General features: G+C 44.3%; 1 protein-coding gene across 3 annotated transcripts in view; it reads left to right on the top strand.

Moving 5' to 3' along the window:
* Positions 1–2,804, top strand: part of NKAIN1 (sodium/potassium transporting ATPase interacting 1) — a 55,256-nt gene extending 52,452 nt beyond the window's left edge. For 2 of the 3 annotated variants that reach the window (XM_028742783.2, XM_028742785.2), the window contains exons 6-7: positions 946–1,027; positions 2,201–2,804. In XM_028742783.2, the coding sequence (XP_028598616.1) occupies positions 946–1,027; positions 2,201–2,210 (92 nt within the window). In that variant the 3' untranslated portion in view covers positions 2,211–2,804. Of the gene's footprint in view, positions 1–945; positions 1,028–2,200 lie in introns of those variants that run through there. The other variant, XR_003708116.2, reaches the window with a different exon arrangement.
* Positions 2,805–13,056: the final 10,252 nt, after the last annotated feature.

Genomic DNA, 13,056 nt, shown 5'->3' with positions numbered 1-13,056 from the left:
CAGGCTTCAGCATGCAGGCAACTCTCCGCAAGCAGTGGGAGCGCTCCCGCTGCTTGCGGAGAGGTCCGCGAAGCCTGGACGCGCTGAGCTCAGCGCGCGCAGGCTTCAGCATGCAGGCAACTCTCCGCAAGCAGCAAATATTGAAAGCAATAATCATTGTACTGGACTGTAAAATAAATAAGACAGTATTGTAGATGATAAAAATTTAAATTATTATTTTCTTACCTGCACTGATGATCGTTATTGTTTGGATGGGGGGCTTTTATCCATTTCCGCAGTCATACAATCAATCAATCAATCAGTAGCTGAACTGGGTTCCACACAGTCACAAAAACAAATTAACCGAAAGAGTCTCAAAAACGAAAAACACAAAATAAATAGCAAAAACAAAAGTGCCAAACTTAATCCGTTCCGGAAGTCCACTTGACTTCCGAAATGTTCGAAAATCAAGGCGCAGCTTCTGATTGATGCAGGCGCCCTGGGAACAATAGTCAACAGCCGCATCGGACGTTCGGCTTCCGAAAAACGTTCAAAAACCGGAACACTTATTTCCAGGTTTTCGGCGTTTGAGTAGCAAGGTACCACTGTAATGTCAAGGCTGCCAGAAATAGTGTCTTTCAGCCATCAAATTCATGAGAAAACAGATGTTTTTAAAATTCCTCTTGAAAGACAGTAACGAAGGAGACAAATGCACCTCATTTGTCTTTCTTTTCCCCAAAGAATCCTGGGAGCTGTAGTTTGCCCCCACTCACCAAGCTATACTTTCTAACACCCTTAACTAACTACGGTTCCCAGGATTCTTTGGGAGGGGTCCAGCACTTTAAAAATGCATGGCGTGTCTGCAGCCTCCGCAGCCACGTTTTGTGTGTTGCTGCTTTTGTTGTTTGGTCTGTTGAACCTGAGCTGTTTGATATGAATGCTTACTCCTCGTTTTTCACCCCTCAGTTGATTTCATTGGGGGATTTGATTCATATGGCTACCAGGCACCCCAAAAGATGTCACACTTGCAGCTACAGCCTTTGTATACGTGAGTATCTCTCATTTGTTGGGATCAGGGATGCATGCGGGCTGCTAGAAAATGCCCTTACCTACATCCTCTTCCCTCTGTGTTGAGAGAAGCGATATGTGTCCCCTTCGCTAAACACTGCACCTATCCTGCCACTGGCACTATGGGCTTTCCATATGACAGTGCAATGTTCAATGGGGAGGAGATGCACATCAGTCCGTGAAATTTATGTGAGATATTGAACCATGTGCAATCTAAGCCACATGTAAACACAACCACCCTATTTATTTAAACCAGATTTATATACTGCTTGATCATCAAAAGCAGTGTATATAAGATATCAAATTATTGATAAAATCAGATGTTGGAAACAAGTTAGCCTTTAAGCACCTCTTATAGATTGACACAGGGACGTGGGTGGTGCTGTGGGTAAAACCTCAGCGCCTAGGACTTGCCGATCGCATGGTCGGCGGTTTGAATCCCCGCGGCAGGGGTGCACTCCCGTTGTTCGGTCCCAGCACCTTCCAACCTAGCAGTTCGAAAGCACCTCCGGGTGCAAGTAGATAAATAGGGACCGCTTACCAGCGGGAAGGTAAACGGCGTTCCGTGTGCTGCACTGGCTCGCCAGATGCAGCTTGTCATGCTGGCCACGTGACCCAGAAGTGTCTCCGGACAGTGCTGGCCCCCGGCCTCTAGAGTGAGATGAGCGCACAACCCTAGAGTCTGGCAAGACTGGCCCGAACAGGCAGGGGTACCTTTACCTTTACCTTATAGATTGACACAGACAGTCCTGAGCTATGACGCTTAAGTTTTACTCAAGAGTAGACCCGTTGAAACCAATGGGCCTAGCAGAGTCCTCTCCATCAATTTCAGTGGGTCTGCTCTAAGCAAGACGAGCACTTGATATGACGCTTAATTTTTAATAGCGTTTTTAGGAAATTGCATTGAATGCCATTGGGTGTATCTTTTAAACAGTTTTTATGTAGAGCGCTTAGAACTGTCTAGCATATAAAAATATTGTACATAAATAAGAATGAATGACTGAAGGCATGAAAAAAAATTGAATGGGCCCTGTTTCATTCAGGTTTTTTGAATGGTTCTGAATTTAACTCACTGCCCTTAATGGTGTTTGCTGAAGCTTTGTTGCCAGCCCTGGACTAAATCTGATGCCTTTGCTCTGTTTTGCTCTTTTAGCTCTGGATAACTGTTTCCTTAACTACAGTGAGCTGGCCCCTGGGGACGTTTGCAAAAAACGCAAGGCAAGCAGGGTGCCGAATATGATAAAATGATTCCAAAGCCAAATGGCAGTCACCTCCTCTGGAGATCTGGTGTGGCCTGAAATCCCGCCCAGAGACAACACAGTGACTCTTCCTGGGTTCATTTCCTCCCCTCCTTTCTCTTTAACTCCTTCATTTGAGTGGCCACAGAGAGTTTTCATGCACCTGGAAGATGATTCTGGCACAAGTTCTCTCTGCTCAAGACTGAGGAACCAAAAAGAAGCTCGACGCTCCACCTGCTGGCCAGTGTTTGTAGTGGTGCTGGTAACTCCAGCGGATTTTTTAAAAAGGAAAATCAAGCAAGGGCAATATTACGTTCCAGAGAGGGCAAGGAAAAGCCCTATTTTTAAGGAAGACCTTTTTTGGGTTTCGAAGTGTTGCTCTTTATTTCTTTTTTTTTTAATTGTTCCGGATCACTTCCTGTTGTCCCATTTGCTTCTGAGCAAATGGCTTTGCAATGTGGCACAGGCTGCGAGAGAATCCATACATTGCAATAAAGAGTGAGATAGATATATATCTGACATCTGGAAAGGGGAGGCTTCATTAGGTCTGAAATCTGCTCTTCCCGCTCCCAGCCCCCATATACCCAAGGCTTCCCAATCCCTTTTACTATTTAAATGAGCACCAGTTAAAAATCCTACTCCTGGTGACCGCTGGAGAAGACAAAATAATGATCATGGAGACAGAATTGAATATATGCGTACTGTGACAAATGTGTGGGTTTATTTTGGAGCTGGTTTTGCATCCCAATGATTCCAAGTTTATATGTTAGAATCCAGTGGGAGCTATTCCATTAGGCCAAAAGGGGAGGTGCTGCACCAACCTCAACCTGCTTTCAGTCAGCCCCTCCTTCATCTCAGTATTGCCCCTTGTAGAACTCAGCAAGGAGGAGGACAGAAGCCAAACCTAGAATTAGTTGCCTATGCCTGTCTTTGGCTCTGGCTCTGCCTGCTGTGGCTGGCTCTGCCCACCATTAGTCCCCTTGTCCTAACAGTCCCAATGGGTACCAGCCACCACTGGGAGACATAGTGTTTCCAAGCAGGTGCTGAGAACCATTTCCGGGAACACGAAAAATGCCTTCCAAAGGGCCAGAATCTCATCAGCTGGTTTCTTTCTTATTTTCTTTCTGTAAATTGGTGGTGCAGAACCCTCTTCCCTCCAAGTGCCCTACTTTCTCAACATCTCAGTGCTGGACGCTGCAGGGTCCATAATTTCTGCAGCCTTCTCTAACCTGGTGCTCTCTAGATGCTGCTGGCCTACAACTCCCATCATCTGGGACCACTGGTGGAAATGGAGATCTAACAACATCTGGAGAGCATGGTAGGGTGAGGAAGGTTGCTGTAAGTTTTCATAGCCTCTATCTATCTATCTGCCCAAACACACAAAAGCTTGTTCAGAATTGGTCGCAGTTGCCTCATTCTGACACCAGGCAGTTCCCAGTAGTGGCTGGTGGCACTCACCTCCCATCACCAGCATCACTGTAGCTTACCAGGCATAGGCCACGGTAAGGGTGGTGCAGTGCAAATGCACCAGTAAAGAACACCAGATTGACTCTAGTAGTGTGTTTGCACCACACAGGCATTGCCACAGCCTTGCCCTTCTTTTTCCCGCTAAGCTGAAGGTCAGGTAAGCACCACTCCCACCATGTGCTGACCACCATTGCCAGTCCTTGTCACTCCAAACTAAAGTCATCGCTACCAAGCCATGTTCATAATGCCATTATATTCCCAGGTGTGGGCTTCCAAGGAAAAAGTTCTCATTTAGCTCTTCAACATTAAAGTTGTGGTTTTAGTCATGTATTCCTATTTACAAAAAATCTCGTCCTGAGGTTGGAAGCCTCAGTTATTGTTTCACACAGACTTTTTCTTGTAAAGCTGCATACACAGAGCAGTCCCATTGAAATTGATGGACCTAACTTAGACATGGTCATTACTTTCAGTGGGTCTTCTCTGAGTAGGACTACCATTGGAGACACCCCATACCATTTCAATACCCACTGCCTACGCCTGACTTCCTTCCCACTTCACTATGCAAAAGACCGACAGTCATGTGAACACCCTGCCAATTTAGTCATCAGTTTCCCCTTCCCTTTGGATGAACTGTCTACCTTTTTTGGTTTATATCACCATTTCTGCATATTCCGTCACATGCTCCTTCATTGCCTCCTTTTTTAATATAGTGGGGGGGTTTTAAACAAAAATATCAAAGCTGTTCTGGGGATGTTGGAGTAAGGATATATTCGCGATAGCTTAAGTACTAGCCAATCCATGCTGTGCACATTCAACTTCTGCAGACTTGAACTGTGAACTAAACCCTCACATGAGAATTGTCCATCTCACCCCAAGACAAGTCTGCATCCTGAGCCACTCCAGTAAGGTTTCATTTGAACACAGCTAAAATGTGACCTCCTGTGGTTAAATAAAAGTAGAACCCATTCCTCTCTCTCAGAGAAGTGTTTCCACTCAAGGAAATCAGTGGAGCCAAATAACAAACACTGTGAATGATAGGGCAGGTGCTTAAGGCCCAGAAAGTGATGAGCCTGGGGCTTGAGGATGCCTAGTGGCACTAGCCTTTCCTGGAAGCTCTGTCTCCTGAAGCCAGCCTTCCTGAAGCTGATGTGCTCCAGATGTGGTTGAACTCCATCTCACATTAGCCCCAGGCTGTATGACCAGTGGTCAGGGATGATGGGAGCCCCAGTCCAACAACATATGGAGGACAGCAGGTCGAGAAAGACTGCTGGAAGGTATCCCCCCTAATCTCACTTGTGATGGTGTGAGCAATAGTTATTCATTCCACGGTGGGAGAAATGCAGTCAGAACTTGCTCAGGAATGCCTTGAATTGCCGTAATGCATTAATGCAGGACGGAGAGCTGGGTATGTAGGAACCTATAATTTTTTTTGCAGCTGGAACATAGCATACTGTACAGAGGTAGGCGTTCCATCCGTTGCTCACCCACTTTGGGCCTCTTGCCCCACCCACCACTGCCAACCTGCACCCACACACCAATAAAGTTCCTGCCCTCAGACTGAAAAAGATTTTAAGCAGTTGGGTTAGAAACTGCAAGGCTAGATCCTTTTCTAGACCTGCCTTCCCCCAATTTTTGGTGCCCTCCAGACGTTGTCGTACTGCAATTTCCATCATTCCCAACTGTAGACAGTCCTGGCTGGGTCTGAAAGGAGTTGGAGGCCACCAAGTTGGTGTGTCTAGTTCATCTGGTTAATTCTGCACCAAACATAACTGTGGCCTAATAATATGGCTGACTGCCAGCCTTTCTTTGCAATGCTGAATATCTCCCATATCATGAGCATGGCACATAGAGCATGGCAAATAGAGACAATAAATGGGGACCTATAAACCCGAAGTATGTGTGTGCACGCACACTGAAGTCTGCTCTTTTTGCCTGCCTGCAACTGGTATTTCTGGAAGAAAAGTCCATGTGCCATCAATTTCTTTTCCCCATTACCCAAATATACCTGATATAAGATGCTTGGCAGTGCATCCTGCCTTAGCCAGTCTGGGGCAAGCTGAGCAACTGGAACAGGCTTTCAGCATCACTTCTAGTAATATATTCCCCACTGGCTGAAAACTCTGCTCAGAGTTTTGTCCTGCTGAACTGGACAAAAGAATGTGGGAATCTCCTGATATGGGGGCAGGATGCGGCAGCTGTAGGACTTAGTTTTTGAATGAAAGATTGTGGTTTTCCCCAAAGCCCATCTCAAGCTATCCATTTCCCTTTCATTTGCAATCCGTGTCCCTTCACTCTCTACCAATCTGATTTGTAAAAAGGCAGCAATCACAAGTGTTACTGGGGAGTAAACCCCACTGAGCCCACTTGGACTTCCTGCTGAGTAAACATGCATAAGATTGCACTGTGAAGCATGGAAATAAGGAAGGGGCAGAAGAGTTGGCCCTATTGGCTGTCAGAGCAGCTTCTCCTCATATCAGATTCAAGGTGAGCATTCTCAGGACTGAAAAAAAGGAAATACTCTTGCCCCCACCCTCCAGCTCAAAGAGAAGGAATTTTATAATCAAGATAAATTTATTGCAGTTTCCCCAACATGTAGCTAGGATGATCAGGTGCAAACAGAGAACAGGGTTCGTGCAATGTTAGCAGTTGTTTCTTGCCATGCAAAGTAATCCTGCTGAAATTGCTTCCTCTATAAGCAACTATTCAAGGTGCAAGAGCCCCTGTCTTCTTTGGCACACTGAAACCAACATAAATTTTGCACAAAATAACTGTTTTTAAAGCAACATTTCAGTAGTTTTCTTTTTGAAGCAACTTTAGAACAATTTATTATAATTTTTATTTTTAAAGCTTTGAGGGCTACTTTTTTAAAAGCAAATACTGATGAATTGTAATGCAATAATGTTAAGTTCCAGTTTGAAAATTCCAATGCTTGTACACCTTGTTCTTCCAACCACCACCCCTGAAACCTCTTAACATCAAAAGGGATTCACAATTGGGAATGATGTGACAGGGAGGAAGGAAGGCGGACATAAATTAGAGCTCTCACCTGTCTTGCAGCACATTTATTTCATTATTTCCTTTCTCCCAAATAAGTGTGCATAGGTTTGCATCCTTCACTGATTAATAGCAGGAGGTTTTGTCAATGGAGTAATAAGTTGAGTCAATTGGAATATGTGGCAAAACAGTAGTAATAAAGCAGGAAAAACAACAACACATGTTTTATCCATGCATCTGTTGTATTAGAAGAGATTTTCCTTTCTGGGTGAAAGGAACAGGGGCTGCCTCTTCTTGCTGCCAGCAAGAAGTATTCGTATTAAAAAGTCAATGTGCAGTTGACCTAGGACTGGGGAGCCCAGGGTTCAAATTCCCATTTGGCCATGGTTGTTTGGCTGGTCTCTATTTCTCAACCTAACCTACCTCGTGGTATTGCAGCCAGGATAAAATAGGAGGGTTTTTTTGGGGTGGGGTGGGGGGGAGAGAGACTACATACAGAACATCACCTTGAGCTCCTTGGAGGAAAGGGAGCATAATATAAATGAAACAAGCATGAAAACAACAAGTAAAAATGATAATACTTCTTTTAAACAAAACTGCCAGGTTAATCAGGGCTACTTGTTTTTTAGTTGGTCCAAAAGTTTTTAATCAATCTAAACCATGGCTTGGGAAGAGCTGCTCCTCACCCCTTCCGAGGTAGACTGGGGCTGATGATGCTACGGACCCAACAACAAAGTAGTTGCTGGTTCATTTCCAGGCCCAATTCAAGGTGCTCACATTAGTGTTTTTGAAGCCTGAAATGACTTGAGGCCCCAAATACCTGAAAGAGTGCCTCCTTTTGGGTGTTAGGCCCTAGTGTTGGTTCCATCAACCTCAGAAGCTCAGGGCTGTTTGTGTTTGTGGTCTGCAGCAGCCCCTCGGTTGCAGAACTCCATCCCTACAGAGGTGCATCTGGCCTTCTCATTATACAGTGATTGCTGGAGACATATCTCTTCACCCTGGCTTTTGACACCTGAGTTGTATACTGTTAGAACCCACCTTTCTTCTGTGATAGTTGTGTTGAACCTTTTTTAACATTGTGTTTCACCTTAGGGTGAAGGGTGGGATGATGACGACGATGATAAAAATAACTAAACAAATAAATAAATAAATAAGGCACGGGTTTTCCCATCCCCAATCTAATGCAAATATTACAGTCCTTATAGAAATGGTTGCAAGCCAGTTCAAGTTAGAAAAATTTCCCTGCAAATCCACACACACATCATTTCCTCTCTCTCTGGACTTATAAATCTCCTTCACATTACTTCCCCAGGTTGTTTCAGTAGCATATTTATAGTATTATCATGTTTGATTCTTGTGCGTCTCCCAATCTTCCACTGAAGAGCTCCAAGTGCCTTAGGAGAACAGAAAGCTGCCTTAGACCGGTTCACACTATTTGTACATCTAGACCTTTTACTCAATCCTTTGCTCACCTGGTGCCCTCCAGAAGTTTTGGTCTACAGCAGTGATGGCCAATCTTGGCCCTCCAGCTGTTTTGGGACTACAATTCCCATCACCCCTGACCACTGGTGCTGTTTGTTAGGGATGGTGGGAGTTGTAGTCCCAAAACAGCTGGAGGGCCAAGTTTGGTCATCAGTGGTCTACAGCTTCCATTCGCCTCAGCCAGCAAAGCCATGTCAGCTACGGGAAGGCAAGGTTACCTGTTTGTTTATACTCCATTTCTGCTAATACATTGAAGGCGGTTTCCAATTCAAAGTGACGGCTGGTAATCTAACAGGCATGATACAAAAGGAGCACGTGTTGAGAAAGGAAGAGGAGATTAAGCAAATTCAGGCCCTGTTTCAAGCAAAATGTTAGCTCAAAGCTCCATAATGACAAGGCAGAAGGTGGCGACTGCAAGGTAGTTCTGGGAGGCAAGGAGGCAAATAGCCATTGGTCCAGGCTGACTTCAATGGAGCTGTTTTCTCTCTCCCTCTCTGGCAGCCAGGTCAATGGTTGTGCCTTTGTAAGCATTACTGGAATGAGTGGGAGCGAATGGATCCTGAAGCAGTGTTTACTTGCACAATGGTCCAAGAGCCTATTCTGATTCAATGCCTCAGGGGAAGATATGAACATAGGAAGCTTCCTTTAGAATGAGTCCATCTAGCATCATGTTATTTATGCACATTTGCAGTGGTTTCCCAGGGTTTCAGACAGGAGACTTTACCAATCCTACCTGGAGATGCCAAGAATTAAACATGGGACCTTCTGCATGCAGCCTCTAACTCTAACCACTGAGATACAGCAGCTCCCAAGATGAGATGGTGATTTTTTTTTGGCTCTTTGGATATGTGAAGATTCTTTAACTTGAGAGCCTTGTGTGCATTTACCTTTGGGGTAGTCAACATACCCTCCAGGTGTTGTTGGACTACATCTCATCATCATTCTTGGCCATTGGCCCTGCTGGCTGGGACTGATGGGAGTTGTAGTCCAATAACATTTGGAGGGTTCCAGGTTGACCCTCCCTGATTTTACACAATAGAACTGTGCACAGGGATAGCACTTGATTCTTGGACGGGCTGATTTCTGACTAGGGATGCTGTGCCAAAACCACACAGGACCCAGGACGGATCCGTGCTCATCCTAAAGCCAAGCTGGAGTCTAGCAAGGGTGATGATTCCATGATCCAAACCCAATATTGTTTCAGAGCTTCATATCACCAATGTAGACCATCTTGGGCTTTATTCGTCATATATCTCCCCTCCAATTTCGCAGGACGGCGCTAGGTCAGCTGTAGGGGAACCTGAAATTGCAAAAAGATCTGTGTTATTTGTCAAGGACAGCCCAAGACATTATACACCTTGAGGCAAGAAATTAGACAGTTGCCCCACCAATTCTGCATACAGAAGCCAACTGGATTGTCAGTCAAATCACTTCCGACACTTCAGTCAGTTCAACATTGGCGACAGGACAGTGGCCCTCTACTGTATCTGGAGGCAACGGCCTATAGTTAGAATCGACAGGGCAGACACATGCAATTGTACCTTCCCAGACATTGACACCAATGCTCGCCTCCTAGCACCTGCTTCCTGAGGTGGCTTCCCAACTCTACCTAATGATAGGGCCGGCACTGTGTTTTACTGTTGTTAATTTCCTGCAGTTACTTTGTGTATAAAAAATAATTGCAGTTGGGATTCTGACTGACTCAAGTGGCTCTTGTTCCACAAATGTATGCTTTCAGTGCTTAACTTGATGATGATAATTAATGATGAATAACCAGAAACAGAGCTATATTCACCCCACTAGCAAATCTTAAGAAAAGTACTAGGGATGTGGGAGGGATTAGGTTTGGATGACTCCATAATTTGCATGTCCCGGAGAAATGTGTGAATTGAAATGCAGCTGTGCTTCAAAACCCACCCTTTCCCGAAATTTGCGATGCAGTTCTCCAACTAAATAATGCATACAAAACTGAGGGGGTAGTGCATATAATAGTGAAAATAACATACAACAAATGCATTATGTTAGGGGAAATTTCTTGCAGAAATATCTAGAGAAATTCATGCTACAATGCAGAATTGTGAACAACTGTGCTTAAGATTGGAAAAATGAATAACACAGAGAAACAGAGATTCTTCCTTCCCCACCCTGATTGGGGGAAATGGGTACCCTTAAGAAGAGGCTTCATGAAGTGTACGCCAACTCTTTCATAAAGTCCACCCTAATCCTATACAATGTTTCATTGGAAGTAAATCCTGCTTTTTTCGGTGGGGTGGAGTCCCAGATAAGTGGAGCCTAAGACTGAAGTCCGTAATGGTTTATATGAACGTTTGTGATCATAGAACCAGATTGGAGCATGGGTTTTTGTTTTGGGGGTTTTTGGATGAAAATACGCTCCATCTCCTGTGGTTAAAAATGTGTACCTGCATGTGTGTTTGTTTATTGAAGGATGATTTTGGAATTGCCACAATTCAAAATTTGGTAGAAAGTAACTCCATTTCTCCCTTGCACACGGACCTCTCTTCCCTCTTTCCTTTTTTTTAAAAAAATCCTCACAGATTTTAAAACAAAAAAAATTCCTTCCAGTAGCACCTTAAAGACCAACTAAGTTAGTTCTTGGTATGAGCTTTCGTGTGCATGCACACTTCTTCAGATACACATATGTATCTGAAGAAGTGTGCATGCACACGAAAGCTCATACCAAGAACTAACTTAGTTGGTCTTTAAGGTGCTACTGGAAGGAATTTTTTTTGTTTTGACTATGGCAGACCAACACGGCTACCCATCTGTAACTCACAGATTTTGGCACTGGTGCTTGGACATTTTTTTTAAAATAAATAAAATTGTATTTGTAATGTCAAAATATTATTTTTCTCTCTCTTCTGTAACTCTTAACACGTCAAATATGTTTGATTTAACAATAGCTGTTTGAATTTTGTGTATTTTTCTGATTTTGTGCAGTTGAACTGATTAAAATGGGTGATTTTTTTCACTCCCCCTTCAGATTCTTCTGTCTCCAGCTGTGCCAAATACAGGATTTTAAATTTAATTTTGAACGCTCATCAGGGTCATCTTTCCTCATTCAAGAAGGGGTGGGACACCTTTTTTTCCCTGAGGCTCAAGGGCCTCAGAATTAATCCTCTCATGGATTAATGTGTTAGCTATTGATGACTACTAGTCACAATAATGGCTTGTCTACACAGTCTAAAGCAGTCGTGCTTCTGAATATCAGTTGCTGGAAACTGCATTTTTGTGTTTTTATATTGTAAACTGCCCTGTCATCCTCAGATGATGGGCAGTATAGAAATGAAGTACAGTGGTACCTCAGGTTACATACGCTTCAGGTTACATACGCTTCAGGTTGCAGACTCCGCTAACCCAGAAATAGTGCTTCAGGTTAAGAACTTTGCTTCAGGATGAGAACAGAAATCGTGCTCTGGTGGCGCGGCAGCAGCAGGATGCCCCATTAGCTAAAGTGGTGCTTCAGGTTAAGAACAGTTTCAGGTTAAGAACAGACCTCCGGGACGAATTAAGTACTTAACCCGAGGTATCACTGTATATAAATAAATAAGATGTGCTCGTATATAGTTAAAGAATCAGTTCCCACATGCATAGGAATGAGTTCTCAGTCCTTCCATACAAAAATTTACTTCTGGTTTTCCCAACTCCAAGCTTGCTTTGTTTTAGCAGCACATTTAATGCATATGTAGGGGGTCAGGACAGGGCAGGGAGAAGCCTACTGTTGAACAATTGGGTTCCACAAACCGGTCAGTAGAGCATGAGACACTTAATCTCAGGGTCACGAATTTGAGCCCCACATTGGGCAAAAGATTCCTGCATTGCAGGAGGTGGACTAGTCACTAGGTGACTCTTGTGGTCCCTTCCAACACTACAGATCTTAAGTTGTGCAGAATTTACCTGTAAAGCCCTGCTCATCTACATGATCCTGCTGGCCTTTGATGGATGCGGCGAACTTGCAGTGTGACATCCTGGCTATATCTTTGCAATGTGAAAAGTAGCCAAGCTGAGAGAGGATGGGGAATCATTCCTGGTATGGAAGCAGAAACCCCTAGACACCTTCCTGCTTCTGTCACTTATCTCTGGCAGCTACTTAGCCGTCAGGCTTGAACTTACTCAGATTTTATTACATTTTAATCTCTCCCTAAAGAGTTCCTCTTGCGGTGCTTCTGGACCTGCTGTACTTGGAAGCCAAAAATGGCCTTGGCCAATTCTATCTGCTGATACAAGGCAATAGCTTTGTCTACACTCACACTCTCACACCTACAAAATATTTATTATACAATACAGTCGCAGCAAAGACAAGAACACAGCACCAAGCCTATATCTGCCATTTGTGCCTCAGTTACTGCAGTGAGATCTATAGGGCAGGGTTGATGAACTTTTCCCTCAGACTGAAGGCCATACTCCCTCTTAGGCAACCTCGCAGGGGCCACATGCAAGTTGTGGGCAAGGCCAGAGGCAAAAATGGACGAAGCAATAAACATAAAAGTTACCTTTGTACTGAATTGTTCAAAATTACAGTCATACCTCATGTTACATTTGCTTCAGGTTGAGCGTTTTCAGGTTGCGTCCTGCGGCAACCTGGAAGTACCAGAAAGGGTTACTTCCGTGTTTCGCCGCTCGCGCATATGCAGAAACGCAAAATTACGTCATGCGCAGAAGCGGCAAATCGCGACCCGCAGACGTGCAGACGCGGGTTGTGTTCTGCTTATGTTGTAAACGGTCCTCTGGAACGGATCCCGTTCGCAACCAGAGGTACCACTGTATTAGTATTCTTCACATTTTTTTATCCAACATTTCCACCAAGGAG

Source organism: Podarcis muralis, chromosome 7 (genome assembly GCF_964188315.1).
Source record: "Podarcis muralis chromosome 7, rPodMur119.hap1.1, whole genome shotgun sequence".
In the NCBI taxonomy this organism is placed as follows: Eukaryota; Metazoa; Chordata; class Lepidosauria; order Squamata; family Lacertidae; genus Podarcis; species Podarcis muralis.
This window is presented reverse-complemented; position numbering and strand designations above follow the sequence as displayed.